This window comes from Heloderma suspectum, chromosome 8 (genome assembly GCF_057233095.1).
Source record: "Heloderma suspectum isolate Gila_16-S chromosome 8, 16-S_ref, whole genome shotgun sequence".
Lineage (NCBI taxonomy): Eukaryota > Metazoa > Chordata > Lepidosauria > Squamata > Helodermatidae > Heloderma > Heloderma suspectum.
Genome location: NC_139465.1, coordinates 18085022 through 18106990, shown reverse-complemented (window position 1 = coordinate 18106990; position 21969 = coordinate 18085022). Strand labels below are relative to the sequence as shown.

At 40.3% G+C, this 21969-nt stretch overlaps 1 protein-coding gene and 1 long non-coding RNA gene across 2 annotated transcripts in view; one reads left to right on the top strand and one right to left on the bottom strand.

Moving 5' to 3' along the window:
* Positions 1-10501, top strand: part of LOC146338885 (uncharacterized) — a 42017-nt gene extending 31516 nt beyond the window's left edge. Inside the window, exons 2-3 of the long non-coding RNA XR_014784730.1 lie at positions 3447-3598; positions 7692-10501. This is a non-coding gene — a long non-coding RNA (uncharacterized LOC146338885). The remainder of the gene's footprint in view (positions 1-3446; positions 3599-7691) is intronic.
* The window catches only part of ITFG1 (integrin alpha FG-GAP repeat containing 1), a 172990-nt gene that overhangs the window by 15551 nt on the left and 135470 nt on the right, over positions 1-21969 (bottom strand). Inside the window, exons 15-16 of the mRNA XM_084813044.1 lie at positions 2250-2374; positions 1679-1761 (exon numbers count right to left, since the gene is read on the bottom strand). Of these exons, the coding sequence (XP_084669170.1) occupies positions 1679-1761; positions 2250-2374 (208 nt within the window). The remainder of the gene's footprint in view (positions 1-1678; positions 1762-2249; positions 2375-21969) is intronic.

Here is a 21969-nt window from a genome sequence, read left to right as displayed (position 1 = left end):
ATATGCATTTGGTGATCTGATGGGGGGGCGTTTCCCTCGTGAGCTGGCAACCTTGGCGGACCAACTGCAGAAAGGGTGCTGATGTAGGAAACAAGGATTGCTGCTGCAAAGGTGCCTGGGATATATACTAGGAGCAGGCGGGAGGATTAAGGGGGAAATAACCCATGGCGAGCTGCAGTGTTTAATTGATTTTTGGGAGAAATGTGGGTTACTGAGCAAACAACCAACCCGTGGTGGCTTATTTTCAGGGTGGCTTAACGTGATGTGCAAACTCGCCCAAACAGAAAGAAAGGAAGTTATTATTTCTTGTTTCAAAATCTCTAGAATGAAAAGGATGGTGTTTTCCTGATCTTTATGAAAAGCGGATTGCCTTAAAAACCACACTGCGTCCTCCTTTACCTAAGTGCCCTGGAAATGAAATTTAGATAAAAAGGAGTGCACTATACAAATGAGATAAACAGAGAATTCAGGCTATCAGGAGATGTGCAAGGATAAAGGCAAGGGTAGAAATCCTCTACAGCAGGGGTGGGGAACATGTGGTTTCCAGATTTTGTTGAGCTGCAGCTCCCATCAGCCCTAGCCAACATACCCAATGGTGAGGGATGATGGGAGTTACACACCAACCATGTCTGGAGGGCTGCATGTTCCCCAGCCTTGGACTACAGCTTTCAGCCATGAATAGTGTTTTCATATGGTTTGAAATTCTTCTGGGTTTCTGGATGCAGGAATCAACAATGCATGTATGTCCACACGTATCACCTTCCTAAGAGTAAAAGAGTAAAAATCAAGTGATTTCTATTTTTTGAAAAGGAAGGGAAGGTAGACTCAAATTTATCAGCCTAGAATCTGAAGTTTCCCCCCCTGCCCCTGCAGCCTTGTAAGTGCCACAAGAGTTATTGGCTCATAAAATATTTTGCTTGCCCACCTGGCTCATATTTGTCCATGTTAGTCAAGTTAAAGAAAAATTGTATTTTCCTGGACATCTAGAGGCAACCTTAACTTGCCACAGGTGACCTACAACCTGTTTTATACCCTCAGGCTATGATGGATTGTTTACAGCCAAATAAAAATAGTTTTTATCTCATGGTGGAGCTTTAATATCAACACAGTTACACATATGCGTTGTATATATTCAATTTTAAGACAAGATATTTAGTTTTAGTTATTTTATTTTATCTTTTTTATTTTTATGATTGTAGCTTTGTTCGTTTTCTTTTCTCTGCTGTTGTAAGCCACTTGAAACACATTAGAAAAGTGGCACGTAATATACATGACGCCCACAGAAAGGAGAAAATACTGGACAAAGTAGATTTTAAGGTGGAAGTTCTCCTTTAAGCAAGCTTCTCACTCCTAATTACAGGAGAATTCAGAGATCCATGGCAACGCATACCGTGTGCTGAAAATTTGAATAGAATATCTTTTTCACATCACTGGACACAGAGAATGTATATGCAGAATATACACAGCTACAACTTGGTATCCCTCTGCAATGCAATGCAAGGTGGTATCTCAGAAAATAATTAAGTAGAAGTATTTTGATCTTTTCTTATGTATGCAAAGATTACTGAAAGAGAAGAAAATGGTCTGGCACCTACTGCAGCACAGGCTAAATATTCTTCTAGTAAAGATCATTATAATTCATCAGCAGGATTTAATCTATATCAGTGTATGGCATTACCTTCGAGGGAGGTAGTGAGGATATGGAATGACTATAAGCTGGGAGTTTGGGATGATGGCTGTCCATTCCTGTTTTCTTATAGACTGAAAGAAAAAATGAAAGCACATGGTGAATGTCTTGCAAGATCATCCTAATTTTCATTTTTTATTCTTGATTCCACTGGGTAACTCGTGCAGCCAAAGCAAAATCTCAAAGTTCTCAGAAAACTGGCTGGTATTATACTTCTGAAATTGGCTGGTATTATACTGTTTCTCCCCCCCACCCCCCAAAAAAAGATTCCAAAGGACTTTCCTGACTGAATAAGGCCGCCACCATCCTTGCAGGTAAACTGTGACACTTGCAGGAAAAAGGTCTACCAGTATTCCACTGGGCCTATTCACATGACCCTTTTAGTTAGAAAATTAGTGCTGAAAACTGCAGTTCTCAAGCTGAAACCCTTATCAAAATGCTCTCATCACCCCACCCCTCTGAGATGAATCCAACATGATCCTGAGCAGAATAGGAAACCAAATACACACTAGTTTCTACTAAATATCAATACAGTTCCATGAAAAGTGTGGCTTAAACATACCTTTTCACCCAGCGGACGAGGAATGCCAACATACAAGTGATCAAGGAAGTTAGCACTGCGTCCCAAGCCTAGCACGTTATACGGAAGCTGGAGGGCAAAGTGCGCTGACTGGCTCAACTGTCCAGCTAGAATGCAATTAAAAAGATGCCACAATGAATATATGGTTTAAGGCCTTTGGAGCAATACATTTTTGGAACAGGACCATTGAGTTAGGTGGTCTTCAGCTAAATTTATGAAAAAAAAAATAACACTACACATTTATATAGCGCTTTGAAAGTGTTCAAAACACTTCCCATACATCATCTTGTAGTCCTTAGAACAATCCTGTAAGGTAGGTCAGTATTGTTACCCCATATCGTAGACAGTGTGTTGAGGCTGAGAGTATCTCTCTTGCTTAAGGCCACTTAGTAAGGTAAGATTTGAACCAGGGTCTTGCTAAGTCTTTTAGCTACTACTTTAAGTAGGGTGAGAAGGAACTCTAAAAATCTTTTCATATTCACCATGGAATTGAATTTGCCTATATACTATTTCAATGAGCAGAGGGAACAAACAGAAATGAAACTGGTTAAAAACAAACACTGAAAGCATAGTGGTGATGAATAAGCCATTTTGACCCATCATTTAATTTTGTTATGTTTATAAGCATGACATTTTTTTCTCTGTGTGCTTCAAGATGTGCTCAAACACCTCAAGTTAAACAATAAGATATGGCAGAAGTAAAAATTACAATGCAATTAATTACAAGTTGCATGATAGATGGGAGTTTGTAGTCAGAATTTTGTTTCTGCAACTAGGCATGACTTATTACACCTTAATTCACTCTCTAGCACTCCTTTCCTAAGTGAAAACTATCTTTATATTCCCCTGAGGTGAGGCACACTTTTGGAGAGCTATGGAAGGAACACACATAATGGCAAAGGGGAAATGTTAAAACTTTTCACACATTTAATACATGGTTGAGTTTCTGATCTTCCAATACTTAAAAGCTATTGAGAACTCCCACTTGATTTTTAGGATAACTAGAACAGTTCTCCACCACATCTGAGTTTATAGTAGCAAATCTGTCTGGTACAAAACTGATCTCAGTATAAGCAAATGACATTCAATGGCACTATTCACATGACTGAAAACTATAGTTTGTGCTTGACTGTTTAATCTATTAACACAAGGTTAAAAAATAACTTTCTTTCCACACAGAGCTGGTTTATACACGATGGCAACCATTGCAATTTCTATACAACGATTCCAAAGGGTGTTTGTTACTGCCAAAGCAGAAATTGAACACAGCACATTCCAATGCGCCAGTCCCACAACTCCCCTAGCTGATTGTGTAGGGGCCACTGTTGTACGTGAGTATCTATGCTGAGGCCACTTATATTTAAACAAAATTAATACTGTAATATATAAATATTCTACTTCTATCTGCAGAAATATGTAAACGTTGCTAGAAAGTCAAGTCACCACCAGTGAGTTGTCAGTTTTGCTCTTGGAATGTCTCTCTTCACTTCCACTATGCTGATCAGAGAATTAGGATTGAGTGATAGAGCTGACAATTTATGGCAGTAGGCAAAAGGGACAGGGTACAATGAAGTCTGCTATCTTTAATTCATATTTTGAGGTTTCATTTTGTATTCTAGCTTGTCCCGTGCCCAATTTTATTGAGTCTAGATATTTGTGCCAGGTGAAAATTGCGATTATATTCACTACAGTGAAGATGAAAAGTTAATAAACAAAGAGTAATGCAATGCCCAACAGGAAAAGTATGATGAAGTATCTGAAAATGGAGCCTTGCATTTATTATTGTGACTAAAAAAATGTTATGCTGCATAACTCTCAATTAAAAAAAAAAGATTTCCAAAGAGAACTGAACAATATAAAGTCCTACCATGAATAAGTATTAAAGTCATCTTTAGGCACAATTAACATCCCTTTGTGCACAATATTAGTTTTCATAGAAACATAGGAGGCTACCTCATGTTCATTTATCCCAGTATTGTCTACTCTGACTGGGAATAACTAGGTTACTCCCAGTCTGGGTTGTTGGGCAGAGATCTTTCCCATCACTTGCTATCTGACCCTTTTAACTGGAGATGCAGAGATGCAAAGCATGTGTTCTGCTACTGAGCAAAGCAGCAGAACTGCATTAAAGTCTACATGCAAAGCATGTGTTCTGCTACTGAGCTATGGACACTCTACAAGGACTATTCATCCCCTCCCTTTTCCACATTCACAGCTCATTCTAAACTGACATTCTTTACATCAATACAAAATAAATGTCAATACCAGAAAACATTAGACCGCTAAAGAATTTTGATTAATAGCAACCCCCATAGTTCCTTGAAGCAGCTATGCAATGCTTAGCTAGGAAAAATGAGGGAAACTCAGCAATTATAGGAATTTCAATCAAGAATGCTCAGTGCACAACAGAAATACCAGACAATGCTGGAAATGTCTGAAAGCATGAAAGACCAGCAGTATTTAGTGTTTTGGATGTAGACAGAAGAATAAAGGCATTCCACAGTCATTCAGTTATGAATATGATTTTCTGATATCTAGTGCAATTAAGCAAATCCAGTAGCAGAGCAGGATCAATAATATTGACCACAGTACAAGGAGGTAAAAATTAGGGCAAAAATGTGGATTTTCAAGATACTGGAACATTTTTAACTGTGATGTTTCCTGATCAAATCTCCATTCTATACAAAGCAAGATAAAGAAGCTGAATCCAACCACATGCTTTAGCAAGTGGCATACAATAATTTGGGGAGGTCAGGTCATTATTTTCCACAGCAAAGCACTGGGGACCAGGAACACACATGCAACATAAAGTCTGCATAAATCTAGGATGCGACTCTATCCCACTATCTCTATCATCCTAAAACTGAACCTGCCAGGGCTTATGGCAGGTAACATAGCCTCTGGAGGACTTTGAATTCCCTAAGGTAAACCTCAGACCTTTAAAGATAGCAAGCAGCCTAATTTCCAACCAAACCTAAGGTAACATGCAGTTGCCACTAATGCTCTAAAGGCCAAAGTAAGACAGAAGAGTGTGGGATCAAAGACAGTGACCAATGTGAGCCTCAAATGATGGACTGGTGCAAGAACCTCAGGTCACACAACCAGGTATCTTCCTTGGGTAGATCAAAGGCATGTGGGGGGTGGGTGGGTTCAAGGATATTCTCCCCTAATTCCCAACAAGTTAGAATTGTGTTACTTTCCCCAAGAACAGAAATTTCCAAACTTGATATAAGTGCCCCCCAAAGTCAGAATGGATCAGGATTAAATAATGGTGGCTACCTGGTTTCCACCTGTATTTCACTCTCTTCCCCTCCAGTATTCCACTGCTCACCCTGCTACAGGACTAGGGATACATGTTAGATTAGGTTATCTACAGAGGGGTACACAGCCCCATAACAACAGGTGCTAGCCAATGGGAGCAGGAGGGCACATAAAAAGTGGCCTGCTAAAAGGGTGTCACATATTTGAAAAATGACCTCCTAATTTACAATTGTATTAGAGGATTAGCATTCAGATGTTTAAAACTCTTCTTTTATGGCCCATCATGAATTTCATAGCTTAGATTATAAAGGATTCAGTCATGCCCTTGTTCTGTTTAATATATGCACTTCTCAGATTCTTTTGCCAGCAATGTGAATAATTTGTTTACAAAGATAAGACTCTCTCACTGAAAAAATGTATGCAGGAACAGACATCAACTGAGACAAATTTTAAAAACAAACAAATGAAGCAAGTTAAGGGAAGCACTGATGTAGTAAGTTATCGGGGTATTTTTTTTGGTAGTATCGAGTCATTCATCGTTCTCTTAAAAAACAAAAGAACAAAACCTGAAGGACAATTAATAAATGGCAGTTTTTGATTAGATCCAAAAGCTGAACTAAGATTATATAACAGAAATCAATTCCCCTATTTTGAAAGCTTGTGAATTGGGCCTTCATGCACCAGGCAGAAGTCAGAAATGGTGACCTCAAATGAAGTAACAAACTAGCAATTCATAATAAATTCTAGTAATTCATGGGCATGATAACAGCTGATATTTCAAAAGTGTTCTCAGTAATTGTGTTTTATTCTTTCTCTCTTCTAAAAGGCCCAAGTTCCAGATGGCTCAGTCCTACACAGGATGCATTGCCTATACTCCCAGTTAATCTCTATGTCTTTGTTGACTTCATAAAGAATTTGACAGGCAATTCTCATGCTGTTTTGAAACATGGTTATATGGTGGTTTGACTTTATAATTTTTATGTGGAAAACTTCGTTTGGGGAAAGAAACCTAAGTTACCATGCTAGACAAATTGCTAGCTTTCCAGAGCTTTCTGATGAGATAATACTTAATTCTCCCATGTTGGAGTTCCTTAATACTTCCCCACACCCCATGCAAAAGACATATAGAAAAGCCAATGTATACAGCTTTTATAATTCCAAGCAACAATAACTGGCCTTGAGAATCCTAATAGTGGTGTTGCTGATTTGAAAAGAGATGTGGAGGGAGAGTCAAGAAAACAGTGGCTCTCATCCTCCTGGCTACACATTTACAGCAGCACCTCTACCACATTCTGGAGTTTGCTTCTGCTCCATCACCTCCCTCAGAGGTCACTGGAACTGCTGCCAAAAATACCAGACTGGCTTTCATTATTATTCAAATTAGAATGGCTGTGATTATGAAAAGGAAAACAGCTGTGCAAATTTTCATTTTCCCTTTTCAAGTTTCACAATACTGACACTGTTGATTAAGGGTAAAGCCGCAGATGTAAAAACTCTCTAATTTATCTGGAAAACTGCAAACAAAACCAAAAGAAACACTAATTTTTGACTAAGCTTCAGTGGAGCAGATTCAGACATAAGGCAGTAACAAAGCTAAAAGTACCACAGTACCTTTGCAGAAGGTGATCTGGACAGATTATTCCCTTTGATGAGACCTTAGGACCTTGGGCCAAAAAGCCACTGAGATAATTACTTTAACTTATGAAGCCAAAGGCCAACAAAAGCAAGTGACACAGGGCAGTAGGCTGGCTGGGAGCAACAAGAAGGGAGGAATGTTACTAACAGTAATAGTTTCTGTTTGCACAATATAATTTGTGGGGATGCTTGCAAAATTGGACATTGAAGTCTGAATGTTGTATACTACAGTGGAAGTACTCACATTCTTGCTTAACTCTTTTAAATATGCTTTTATTTAGAAAGAAATGGGAGGTGTGTGCACACTGCTTTTTCTCTGTATTCTACCACTACTTTCAGATGGAAGACTCTCCTTCCCTCCTAAAAATGGAATCCATCTTGAAAGGGGACAGAGCTTGTTCCTTTTTAGCTATGACTTTGCAGCCCCATCACGTTGCACTTCTTCACTCCTCTCTTTAGCCTTAAGAGTTTTGATACCACATTCTTTCCACCTTTACCAACTGTCATATCCCATCGCTTTCATGGCAGGACAATCCTGCAACCTGAGGACTTCCCTGAGGAGGAGGAGGATGCTGTCTCTGGTCATAGTGGTTGTGAGAGAGGATGCTGATAGGCCTCCTGACACCACTACCAGGAGTGATGCACCACTAGAGGCAGCTGTGGCTTTAGAAGAACCGAAGCACCTGGACTGGCCCCACTCCCCTGCTTCAGACCCATCGGGATCACCCTCAGGAACAAAGGCAGCAGCGCATCCAGACAGAAGCTCAGAGCCCGTCTGACAGCATGTCAAATATCCTTGAATCCTACTTGTGAGGAGGAAACATGTCCTGTATCAGGGACTTAATGACAAACCAGGAAGGGGTGTGCCATCCGCATTCCCTATACAGTTGCTTAGCTGGAGTCTGGTCCTTGCTGAAGCAACACCTTCCTTACTAATTACTCTGCTGTCAGCTCCCCTGCTAGACTGATCTTCATGATCACTGAACTACAAGACTGCTCCAGCCTTGGCCTTAGTTCATTGCTTTCCCAGTCATGTATCCCTTTATCAACTATGGCTGATATATGCCTTCCTTGGAGTTTTCTCTCCATGTTCCTATTCCAATGTTACCCCTTACATTTACCTTTGTTCCCCACATTCCATCGCTATTAGTTTCCTAGCGCTTCTCATTCTTGGCAGCAGCTTGTACAACAGATGCCATGCTAGTTCAAGCAAAAGACACATGGCTCAGATTCTACCTTTGTTCCATTAAAGGTGTTGATACAACAAGCTTTTATTATGGAAAGTACTGAAGATGTGCTCTATGCAACCATTTCTGAGCCATCCCTGTCTCCTCCCAGGGTCTACGGAATCTTCCTTTTCCCCCTTTCTAGGGAATATCCTGCATCTGGACAATACTGCATTCACACATTGCCCCTCAAGTACAGATAGAGCACTCCCTAATGAGGATTGCCCTGCTGCTCTACGAACAATTCAATTCTGTCCTATATCTGCTGATGAAAATGTATTTTTCATAAGTATATTGGCAAAACTGCTGCAAACTATTTGTGTGCAGCTCACACTATTACTGTAGATCATAAGTTCAAGAACCCAGAACAGCACTAAATAATCATAGCATTACTAAACTGCGTAAGCCCAGAAGGGCTACAAAGATGCTGGCTCAGCTGCAGGTGAAAGGCCAGACTGCTAAGTAAGGTTAAAAATTGCAGGCAAAGAATAAAAGTATTGTGGTAAGGCATTGGTCATTGAATCTAGTTTGAATCAGGACATAAAGAGCAGTGAATTGAGAAGAAAAATTACCCAGGAGTTAAGGACAGAGATATTCTCTTGCATCCTTTCATGCTTGTCAGACTGAGCCATGGGGTTAATATGTAACAGAATTAATGATGATTAGTGATATCTCTGAAATATTACAGACAGAGCTTCCTAACCGGAGAGGAAAAGAAGGTCTTAAAATCATAGAATCATAGAATAGTAGAGTTGGAAGGGGCCTACAAGGCCATTGAGTCCAACCCCCTGCTCAATGCAGGAATCCAAGTCACAGCATCCCTGACAGATGGCTGTCCAGCCTCGTCTTGAATGCCTCCAGTGTGGGAGACCCCACCACCTCCCTAGGTCATGGGTTCCATTGTCGTATTGCTGTAACAGTCAGGAAGTTTTTCCTGATGTTCAGCCGGAATCTGGCTTCCTGTAACTTGAGCCCATTATTCCATGTCCTGCACTCTGGTGTGATGGAGAAGACATCCTGGCCTTCCTCTCTGTGACAACCTTTCAAGTACTTGAAGAGCGCTATCGTATCTCCCCTCCCCTTAAGAGAATTCACTTCTGTATTACTGGAGCATAAAGGGATACAGGAAACTCATCCTCAAAATTAGAATTCTATTGGTCTGCACTACACTACAGATAAATATGTATTCATTTACTCCAGTAGCAAAGTTTAGTTTTTACATAAGGTTGTTTTTGAGGCAGAGGGGAGAGGAGAGACTGAGGCTGTTAATGGACAGAATACTTAACTGAGTTTTATTTTATGGGAAATTATTTTATGGGATAACCCATGGTGTTACCTTGAGATCCAACTATTGTAATATGTATTGTGTTCTGATGTACTGTAAGCCTTTGAATAAGGGGCTTGATGCTTTACAAGACCAAATAAATTGCAAGACTTGATGTCTTGGGTCGCCACTGTTGCCCATAGCAAAACGACTCACAAGGTCTTCCCAGGATATCCTTTGTCCTGCCAGTCCAGTATAAAGCCTGGGACGGATGAGTCTTCAAATGACTCAGGGCACTGTGGAATACTGGCTAGGATGAAGGGATGGATATGCCATAGATACTACCATAAAGACACCACCGGGCCTGTAGCTAGTGCAGAAGAAAGCCTGTCATCTGACAGGAGAGGATTGCTGAGGGCACATTGCACTAATGTTCCAGTAGCACTGGCTTCCTATGGTCAAGTACAATTTGGAAATGGAATAAACCAGGTTGCAGTAGCAAAATCATAGAATCGTAGAATAGTAGGGTTGGAAGGGGCCTATAAGACCATCGAGTCCAACCCCAATCTATGAGAAGAAGACAAAAATTAGGCAGATCTTTTTAAGGTTCCCTTTCTACTACCCTCCCTCTCCCTTTAAGCACAAATTAGAGCATTCTAGAGACAGAAAGGAATGGCAGATGTTTATAGAGGCTGCTCATTGTACTCTTCCATATATGTAGATAATTTTATTTTACAGCATTTTATTCTGCAAAGCACTTTGAATACAATGATTGCATAGTATAGGCTAGAGGGTCTAAAAGCTTGAATGGCACTGCTCATGCCACAATAAATTTGTTAAGTTGCCACAAAGCTTTGCTGTTTTCACTACAATGGGCTAACACAGGTTAGTTACTCCTCTGTAATTTCTCTTATAAGAGAGACTGCCTTGCTGACATGAACATCCGTGCGAACCAAGTGCTCAGCCTTGTCAGTTTTGCAAATACTTTACTTTCTTTAAGCATTAATTTGAAACTTAAACAATCTTTTCCAGACGTAAAGAAGATTTGTTAAAAACTGAAAGCTTGCCTAATCCTTTTTCACTTGAAGACAATAAATCAGTTTCAGCTGGAAGATGCCTGCACATGATAATTACTAACTGCACAGAACAAAATAATGTGGGTGCAGCTATTAAGAGAGATGTCATCCAAGGTGAAGTACAAAAACCCATGGCATGCTTCTGTTTTAAACAAAAAAGGAACCAGTCAAAGAAGCAGTAGAATCTGTACTTCTAAAATACATAAATACACAGATGACCTTGTTTTAATTAGAAAAAAATGCATGTATAAAATCACCAGATTCAACAGTGAAAATAATATGGGCAGTGGCAGCTGGTAAGCGTTGGCAGTGGTGGGGTCAATGCATCACTATGTGTGCAGTACACATGTACAGTTTTATTGTGTGTATGCACACTTCTGGATAAATACTGTATGCCAGACAAAAACCCTTCATTGGGACTTCCCCCTGTAATGTATTTTTCAAAAGCATTAAGCTGCCATTCCTCTAGCAAATGACACCTGAGTCACTTCTTGCCTCATTATCACACCTTGTGCCCAAAGATATCTCATATATCCCAAAGATATCCCATATATCTTTGGGACTGTCATATCCCCAAAACAATGAAGAAGGGATGGTCCCTTCATTAAATATTCAAAGCTACAGTGTCTGCATGAACTTGCTATGTAGCCAACCTGATAATGCTTTACTCCATTTCTCCATGTAACCTATGTTACACTATGGAGATTAATACTGATTCCTGGAGACTTCAGGCCAATCCTGGAGAGGTGGCGACCCTTGTGCAGAACTGCACAAATTTATACTTTAAGAACGTTCATGCTTTCTTATTTATCAAGAAAAAAATATCAAACACTTCAGATCAATACACAGCTATGTAGCTATCTCATTGGGTGACCCTAGCCCAGCCACAATCTCAGAGCTTAACCATGGGTTTTTTGTGAGGAGAAAAGAGGGGTTGAGGGAATAACATGTTTGTCAACTGAAGCTCCCTGGAGGGGAGAGACACAAGTGTGAACATAAGTCTACAAACGGGCCTAACCCAAGGGCTCAATCCGTTCCTCCTGACAAAGTCACCAAAGTACCCCCCAACACTGTTTAAAATCTAGAAAGAAAAAGGAACAAATGGTAAAAGGGGTATAAAATCTAGGAAGACAGTTGTAAGATCTAAAAAGAAAAGTAAAAACATCCAAAGCTTTGCTCATTCAAAAAAAATGACTTAACTTTAAGAGGCTATTTAATCTACTAGATGAGCAAACCTCTTGTTTCTGCCAAAAGTAGGGCTAAGAAGAAGTCTGAGACACAGGAATGCAACTCACCAAACTCAATGATCAATATACCACAGCAAATTCCAAATGTTATGATAGATGTGAATCAGGACCCATGGTCCACAGTTGAATTCCCAAATAAGGTAACCTTTGTCCCCTCAGATAGACAGTTCTAGACAGGATATTACATGAGACACCTCATTGATTAACATGCCCTGGAAATTACAGCTAATGCAACAAAACCTGGTATTTATTAACTACCCAAAACCAACAGGCCAGCTGTCCCAGACTGAATGTAAGTTACATCTTTCAAAATTAATTTAATCTTTCACAGCAATCCCCTAACAGTAGGGGATACTGAAAAGGTTGAATATCTCTTTTACAATTATAACTCAGCCCGTGCAGTTGTAACCTTTGCCCAAAGAAGTGTAGCAGCAGAAATATACAGTGGTAGAGATGTGCTGGTAAGGAAGGGCATAGGAATGAATAGGCATTTCTGAAACACCTGGCCCAGCATATCTCTGGGACCCTCAAGTATTAAGATCTTAAAGTTGCCAAATACTACACACGTTGAACTACCGGTCGGTATTCTAGTGGAGCTGACCCCAGACGTGAAATCTAAAACTGCATCTCTAGACCATCTACCCAAGAACACCCTAAGGGAAAACAGCAAAGCCCCACTAGCATGGGGACCTCTATAAACGGTAGAGATTTACAGCAAGAATATTTTCTTCCAGAAGAGGCTGGATTAATAGAAAGTTTCTGTAACTTCCCTCTCTCAGCTCAGGAAGATATCCTGCTGAGACTCTCATCTCTGAAAGAGATCTTGATGACCAGATGGATAAAGTTGCCTCAGAAGTTCTAAATTCCCAGGATGGGGCGAAGGATTACTCTGAGTCGCATAGACCGGCTGCCCCTTCAGTAGATCCGTCAACTGTTACTGGCTCCATGAAAGATTCAAAAGCCATGGGAAGAAATCCTCCTACCCAATATTACGCTTATCCCCAGACAGAGAGAGGATTACAGGTCCTAGTAAACCAGCAATCTCCAGTCAAGAACCACAGCACCTGTTCACAGCAAGGTATAGCTGTTGAAATGACTAAGCCCCTATCCCGCAGTTCGGTACAGGTGGAAGTGAAGGTCCACCCCTTTCCGATCAATTGTAGAACACCTGAAGAAACCCAACAGGAAAGCAACATTCCCAAGCCAGGTCCCAAACGTAGTGAGAGTGCTTGGCAAGAAATGAGATACCTCGACAAGGAAGAGTTGGGCATGAATAAGCCCCAGCTACCAACTTTTACAAAGCTCACTATGTCCCCCCAAAAACAATCAAATGTAATCAGATCACAACATTTTTTTGACAAGACTGAATCCCTCCACCCAAGTAAAGGTGAAGATAGAAGTCTCAGCATTCCATTATATGAGGACAAACTGACCTGCACTTCATTTCCCATGAACCCATTTATTTCATCATCAGACTGTAAAAAAGTAACGGAGCCCTTGCTTCCCAATTGACAAATCCCAGCAAATCAAGATTTGCTGAAACATATGGGTCTTTCTTTTTTAGTATGGAATATTGCAAGCTGGAACACACATAGCCAGGATAAAGAATTTCTAAAATTACTTCAGGAACATGATATAATCTGCATCCAGGAGATGTGGATAACGGACACAGAACCAAACAAGATCTACCTAGAAGGTTACTCGTCTAGAACCCTCCCTGCAAAAAAGCTTTCTTCCAAGGGCCATCCAGCTGGTGGCCTTGCCATCTTAATAAACCAAAAAATGGAGGCTTTACATTGAACAGATCAAAGTGGAAGCTGCCCCATCCCTTCTGATAGTAAGGGTGTGGTCAGGGAATAGTTTTTCCCTAATCAGAATTAACATCTATATCCCGCCCCACAGTACAAAAGCCCCCCTTAGCTCGCAGTGGACTGAATTGGATATGGCCCTTGATTACCTAGAAAATGAATTCCCACTTGCTATTATTATAGTAGTGGGAGATTTTAATGCTAGAATTGGAGGAAACAAAAATAAGTTAGCAGGCCACCTAACTTATAATCAATCATAATTGATTATGCCTGTGCTCCTCTGAACAAGATTAAAAACTTCATTAATTTTGAGGTCATGCCTACGGGCCATTGTGACCACCAGCCTCTAAGGTTCGAGTTCTTTAGAGAAGATGGAAGCCTCCAGATTTTTGCCTGTGAATGGTCCAGGCCAGAGTTAATCTACTTGGTCAAAGGAGGGTTAAATGGAATAATATTACAATGGATACAATAAATCGTACCCTCCTATTGGGACAGATGTTATCCCTTCGTAATAATATACTACAATTAGATGTTACTTCAGCAAACATTGTACCTCTGTACCAGCATATAACAAGTATTCTAAAGCCTAATTTGATCAGAGGCAAATGCAGAACTTTCTGCAGCCAATATCAAGAAAGCTGGTTTGACCTGGATTGCAGAAAGGCTCGATCAGCAGTAAGAAGCTATGCTAGGAAAATGAAGTCTAACCATTTCCCTAAAATAATCGAGATATTCGTGAATAAGGAAAAAGAATACAGGGAATTAATCAGAAATAAGAAAATGACATTTCAAAGACATCTCTGGCATAGCTTGGATACTATGAAGATAAAAGATAAGTCAGCCTTTTGGAAGAATGTAAACAACAGCTTAAACAGGGATATATCTAATGTAAATCCACAGATGTCAAAGACAGACTGGGAGAAACACTTCAGTGTTTTATTTAATGCCGATAGTCCGCAATTACATCTGCCTTTGTGCTCCATCCTTGGCACTACAGATCCATGGCCCCCTGTATTCCATAAAGAGATAGAGTTATTAATTAATACAATGCCAGCTAAAATGCCCCAGGAGAAGACTATGTCCCAGCAGAGGTAATCAAATATAACATCAAGTGGTGGCTGCCTATTCTGGCCAAACTGTTCGATCATATATACCTACTTGGGGAATTCCCAAAGGGTTAGAATACTAATTCCAATCTTCAAAAAAGGAGACCATAATCTTCCTTCAAATTATAGGCCAATTAGTCTTATTGATATTGCAGCTAAACTATATGCCAGACACCTGCTGAACAAACTGGAGGATTGGGCCTCTCTAAATAACATCCTTATAGAAGAACAAACTGGTTTTTGAGCTGGTTATTCAACAGTGGACCATTGTTTTGTACTTGACCACCTGGTTAATAAGTATAAAAATTTAAAAAAATCAAAATTGTATGTGGCATTTGTTGATTTCAAAGCAGCCTTTGATTCAATTAACAGGAACAGGTTATGGGCAAAACTGGCAGACCTAAATTTAGATCGACGTCTCTTGATTTTATTACAACTGTTGCATGAAAACTCAAACATTCAGGTGAGATTTTCTACTGCTGGACACATGACAGATAATATCGCAGTATCCCGAGGAGTTAAACAGGGGTGTCCCCTGACCCCTCTTCTCTTTAATCTATTTGTAAATGATATAGCTTTTGATTTGACTGGTGACTTATTTCCCAGTAAAATTAGAAGAAAGGAAATTGTCCTTTCTTCTTTATGCTGATGATCTGATTCTCATCTCATATACCCAGATAGGTTTATGGAGATTACTATTAGCACTGGCTGAATATTCCCATAAAAGCCTGATATCTATCAATTATGGGAAAACCAAAGTCATGGTCTTTGGACATAGATCCCCATTACACAAATGGAGAATAAACACCCACCCTATTGAGCAAGTATCCTCGTATCGTTATCTGGGTGTTCTTTTTTCAGCTTCAGGAGGCTGGGACACCCATATAAAATCCTTGAAATTAAAGACAAACCAACAACTAAATGGTTTACTGACGTTCTGGCATACAAGGGGAGGTTACCAAATCCACCCAATGCTAATTCAGTTGAAATCAAAACTTATCCCTCAGTTTGTATATGGAGGAGAGTTATGGACTTTGAAGTCTTCCTATAATATGGAAACGTTCCAAAACAAATTGCTGAGAACAATTTTAGGTTTGACAAAGTGTATCCCTGCTTCATTTTTACGTTCAGAAACTGGTGTAATACCAGGTAAATCTATCATGGTCATCAGGGCCTTTAATTATTGGCTCAAGACTTTTTTCTCTCCTTCAACTAGATTACCTAAACTGTGCCTTTTAGAACAAATGAGAGTTAACCCATCAAACATATTATTCTGGTTTCAGAAACTAATTTCTTACATTCATTATTATGGTTTTTCCTTTAAATATTTTACCAGTTTGAATGTTGCCCACAGCAAAGAGGTCTTTAAGGAGAGGGTTTACAGTGTTTCTATCCAAACGGATCTCTGTTCAGTGTCTAGTAATACAGTAGCACCCTGGTTTGCAAAGACCAAGCTCAAATTTGAATGTGAACACTATCTGACTTTAATTAAAAACTTAAAAAAGATCTAATATCTTAGATCCGCTCTCACATGATTGAAGATGGCGCAAATGAAAACAGCAGTTTTAGAAGGGCGTTTTAACAAGACTCCCTATGCCTCGAGACTCTGCCCCTGCCATAGTGGCAAAGTGGAAGATCTGCCTCATTACTTATTCTATTGCCCTATTTATTCCCAAATTCATTCTAAACATTTGCATCGTTTTCTTGAAAAAAGGTCCAGCTGGTCCAATTCTGACAGAATACACTTTTTGTTTACTTCCAAAAGTAAGACAGTCCTATTGTCATTGGCCAATTTTGCTCTCACAGCCCAATTGCATAGAGTTAATTTTATGACCTCGCAGGAAATTAAAAATGAATATGATTTGTTTGATTTCCTCTATGTATGTTCTATCTTTGCTATTACTCTGCTTGTTGTAACCTTTGGTTGAAACACTAAAAGCTTTGATTGACTGAAAAATATTAAACACTTCAGATCCCTACACAGCTATGTAGCTATCTCATTGGGTGACCCTAGCCCAGCCACGATCTCAGAGCTTAACCACGGGATTTTTGTGAGGAGAAAAGAGGGGTTGAGGGAATAACATGTTTGTCAACGGAAGCTCCCTGGAGGGAAGAGACACAAGTGTGAACATAATTCCTTGGAGGGAGGGGACAATGGGGTATTAAATTTCAACATAAAAGTCTACTAGGCCAGGCTTACCTTTTTATACTAGCTGAGCCTGTGAGAGGAACCAGGCTTCCTACAAACAGCAAAGGGAGTGGGGAATCTGCTGTTTAGAACTATGCCTTCCCTTCCTAATAATAATTGAGAAAAACCAGCCAACTGGAGGTAAGTGGTATCTAAGAGGTATCTGAGGAGCAGGTCCTATCCAGGTTCACTGGCTTTATGTGACCGGCTGAAAATTGCCTTCAAACTGCCCCTGCAGAAATTGGCTGAAAGCTCTGATAATTTCCTGAGAAGATGGCCCCCAAAGTGAAACTAGTAACTGGGTCCCTCCTCTAACTGAGAACACTGGAACAAGGGAGTCATATCATGTGAATCTCTAGTTTTCAGGCCCTCTGCAAACCAGATGCCTCTGACAGCATCGGAGAGGCCTGAACAGAAAGCCAGCTTGAAACTAGACACTTAGACAAGAGAGACTGTTGAGAGACTGAAGCAAAAGAAAACCAAGATTAGTTAGTGACTTGGCCTAGGTCACACAGAAATATTTAACTGATTAATTTAATGCAATTAATTATTTAAAGGCATTTTTTTCCCTTGCGGGGCCAAGTCCCATATGGCCGTATGAAGGAGCATCCGCTGAATATGGCTACTGCAGCATAGTAGTGAAAAGAATGAGTTGTGAATCAGGAAGCTCCCATTTCAAATCTCACCTCCGCTACCAATTCACTAGGTCGTCTTAGGCACGCCCACCCTCTGTCAGCCTCCCATTTGCAAACCAGGGATAATAGTATTGGCCTACTTTTTAAGGTGGTTGTAAGGATTACTGAAATGTATGAAGTACTTTGAACACTCTGAAGTGCTATATGTAAGTGCTAATAATTGTTTTCTTTACTTATTAATGTATTGCCTGAAGTAAAATGATGAATTTTCTATTTGTGTTTTCGTTTTGAAACAAAATTTGCTTTCCTTGTAGGCCATAGGAAGAGAATAGTATATTGCCTGAAGTTTTATTGCTAAGTGCTTAGTAAGTGCTAGGTGCTAATAAGTTCATCATCATTGTCATCTTCTGTGTGATTGCAAGGTTGCAGAGTGACACTGAAGACTGACACTCAAGAAGAAGCTGACTATAATACTGCTTGCAAACAACAGGTCGTTAATATTTAAAAACTAATCTCACAGATTCATCAATATTTATATATCATACGGCTTTAATTCTGGGCTGAGCTCAACAGCAGCTTCAAGTCATCACTCCTCCGCCTACATACGTTTGCAATTCACATTGCTAACTCTGCCTGTTTCTGCAGAGGGTTGTTTCACAAGGCATGATGGCTTTAGATACTGGAAGGTGCTGCAGTGGAGTCAAGTCAAATATCACCAGGAGCCATCAAGATCTCTGCGTTAATGTGGTTAGGGCAGCCAGTTCCCCTGGCTCCTTCCGATAACCAAAGCGGGACACATAGAACTACTTATCTAGCCATCAAGATAGGACTAGAATAATACAAGTCGGCACTAGTTTTCTTAAAGGAAGCTCAGAGTTGTCAGATGTCATGGGACTCATTCTTGTGCCACTGGGACTGCTGGCTGGAGGAGGGGACTGTTGGTACTTCAAGCTGGGATTAGAAACAGCTATCAAGGCACAACTCTGAGAGTTCATTATTATGACCAGCAATTCTCTTTTAAAATCCTTATTAAAAGAGTCCAGTTGCACCTTTAAAACGAACTGACCTGATTTTATGGTCTTATGGTTTACCTGGTTTTGTAGTCAATTAGACTTTAAAAGTGGAACTGGGGGCTGCAAATCAGGAAAATCAACAGCATTGCCCAATCTGATGTCCTCCAGATGTGCTGGTCTCCCATTACCTCAGCCAATATGGCCATTACAATGTGGTCTGGGGATGATAGGAGCTGTAGTTAAACACATTTGGCAGACATCGTGTTTGGGAAGGCTAATTTACACTCAACCTTCCACAATCTTTAAAAGGAATGATTTAACTACATTATGAACAATATTTCAGAAAATTTTAGGGTATAAAGTACAGAGTGCTTATCTTAGCTTCTCCATAGTCTACAGGAATTATCTTCCTGAGGATGTCTATTCTGAGGTCTCTGATGGAGTACCTAGGGAGGTAAAAATGTCACTTAAGGGCATTTAAATGTGTTTGAGATGGGGTTCTTTAAGGTGTGGTGAACAGTTATTAAGAAGGTGAAACTGAGCTACCACATGCAGTACAGAACAGAAGGTGCTGGCCACAGATTGATTCTTTAATTTAGCTAATCCACACAACACATTCTTTTATCAACGGGTATACAACAAAAGCTGCTGTGCCTACACATACATGGCACTGAAATGGCGAATCATCATTCAAGATAACTATTATACAGAACCACTTCTGTAAAGTCATAGTTAGGAGAAAGATGTTTTTGTGATCTGTGGCTACAGTTGCTTTTCTTAACTTTGCTTTTAGCTCAAATTAAAGTTAATCACTCATGAATGTTTCAAGTTAGTGAGCAACATTCGGGCTGGGGAAGACCCCAATAACAATTTTGTAGGCCGTATCTTTCTTTCCAAGCCATGTCAATTGCTATACCTGTTACTACCAGTTACAGCTCAAAAATAATATGATGTCCCTTGTGTTGATTGCAGACTGGCTGCAATGCTAGACTTGCATATGCAGAATAGTTGAAAAAGCTGTACCTATTTAGCCTGGAGAAGAGACGATTAAGGGGAAACATGATAGCTGTTTTCAAATATCTGAAAGGCTGTCATGGAGAAGATGGAGTGGACTTGTTCTCTGTTGTTGCAGAGGCAGAACTATAATGAATGGGTGGAAATTGCAAGGAAAGAGATTTTGGCTAAACATTAGGAGACACTTCCTAATGGTCAGAATTTGACAGTGGAACAGACTGTCTTGGGAAGTGGGGGTTCCTTGTTTTGGAAATATTTAAGCAGAGGCTAAATCTGTCAGGGAACCTGTAGCTGCATTGTAGATTTTGCACTGACTAGGGGTTTGGCCTAGATGATCTTCAAGATACCTTCCAACTCTGATTCCACTTTATTATATGGGTATAACAACATCTAAGTCATTAGAATCTGTCTCTTGAGAATTCACTGCATTCCATATAGCATTTGGAATTATATATATTTGCCATATATCTATATTAAAGACCTAGCATGGGTCTCTGGCTTGAAGCTACAGAAATACTTCAGAATCTTATATTCTTATAATAAATAAACAAACAAACAAACAAATAAATTTATTTATTTCTGAGAGAGGGTATTTCACCATTATACTCCGCTGCAGGTTGGCGGACTGTGCTGAGAGATAGTAGCTTACAACAGCCTTGCAACGTAGTCCACTATTAATATTGTAGGACAGAGGTGGGGGACTTAAACAGTCCTCCTTCAAGATCAAGTCAAGCATGCAATTTGACGTAGAAGCTTCATGCAGGCAGGTTGCATTTTAAAATGTTCAAAAATGTTTACAATTCTTTTTTTTAAAAACACTTTGCATATGAAGTAAAACTCAAGTGCAGAGCAGGAACTCCTGTCTTTGATGCCAACATCCTGTCAGCCACAGACTCAGATAACAACATACACACTAGCAATACACTGTAATATTTTGTTTTGGGGCCCTGCTTGTTATTTGCTGAATGCAATTAGATCCAGTTCAAAGTAAATATGACAATATTTGTTAGAGTTCCTTTGTCGTTTCTTCAGCCCTGGGTTGGTGAGCAGGTTGAGCAGGTTGGTGAGCAAGTTGGTCAAAGGTAGACATGGTTGGGCACCTTCCAAAGGCCCACTCCCAGCAGGACCCCCCTGGAGTTACTCCTCCACTTCACCATTGCTATTTGCTTGTTCACATGCCTATCACTCTGGTTCAGACAACAGTGGTGGTGAGAAGGAGGATTAGATCGAAGTAAATTAGATCTAGCTCGAAGTGAATTAGATCTCGCTCGAAGTAAATTAGATCTCGCTCGAAGTAAATTAGATCTAGCTCGAAGTAAATTAGATCTAGTTTGAGGTAAATATGACAGTATTTGTTAGAGTTCCTTTTTATTTTCTTCAGCCCTCAAGTTCGAATTGAGAATTGCTCAGCCCTGGGTTGGTGTCAAAGGTAGGCGTGGTTGGGCACCTTCCAAAGGCCCACTCCCAGCAGGACCCCCCTGGAGTTACTCCTCCACTGCACCATTGTTATCTGCTTGTTCACCTGCCTATCACTCTGGCTCAGACAACAGTGGTGGTGGGGAGGAGGATTAGTAGTTGCCACCACCTATTTGCTCATTGGATCTCTGCCTGGGAAGGAAGCAAGCGGTAGCAATGTTGAGAAAGGGGATGAGGAGCACTAACAGCTGGTGCAATGGTGGTGAGAAGGCAGACTCACTGAGGGACGGGGCCCATGGGGGGAGTCTTGCCAAGGGCCCTCAAAAACATGGAACCATCACTGGCTCAGCCAGTTCTCAGTTAAGCGGTTTATGAACCATCAGCAAAAGCCTGCGAAAGGATGTCTGGTTCAGGTTAACTGTTAGAGCGCTTCAGAAACCCAGAACTCACAGTAGATGTACCATACTTTATTCATTCATTCATTCATTACATTTCAACACTGCCGAACAGCCTAAGCTCTCTGGGTGGTTCACAAAAACTAAAACCACAAAGTACAGCATAAAAACAATATAAAATATAAAAGCTTAAAACTACAGTATAAAAATACAACCAGAATAAAACCTAGCAACAATGCTGAGATAAATACAGTAATAGATTTAAAACAACAAAGCTAAAAGACTAAGATGCTAAAATGCTGGGAAGACAAAAAGGTCTTCACCAGGCACCCAAAAGAGCACAATGTAGGCGCCAGGTAAACCTCTCAAGGGAGCTCATTCCACAGCTGGGGTGCCAGAGCAGAAAAGGCCCGCTTCC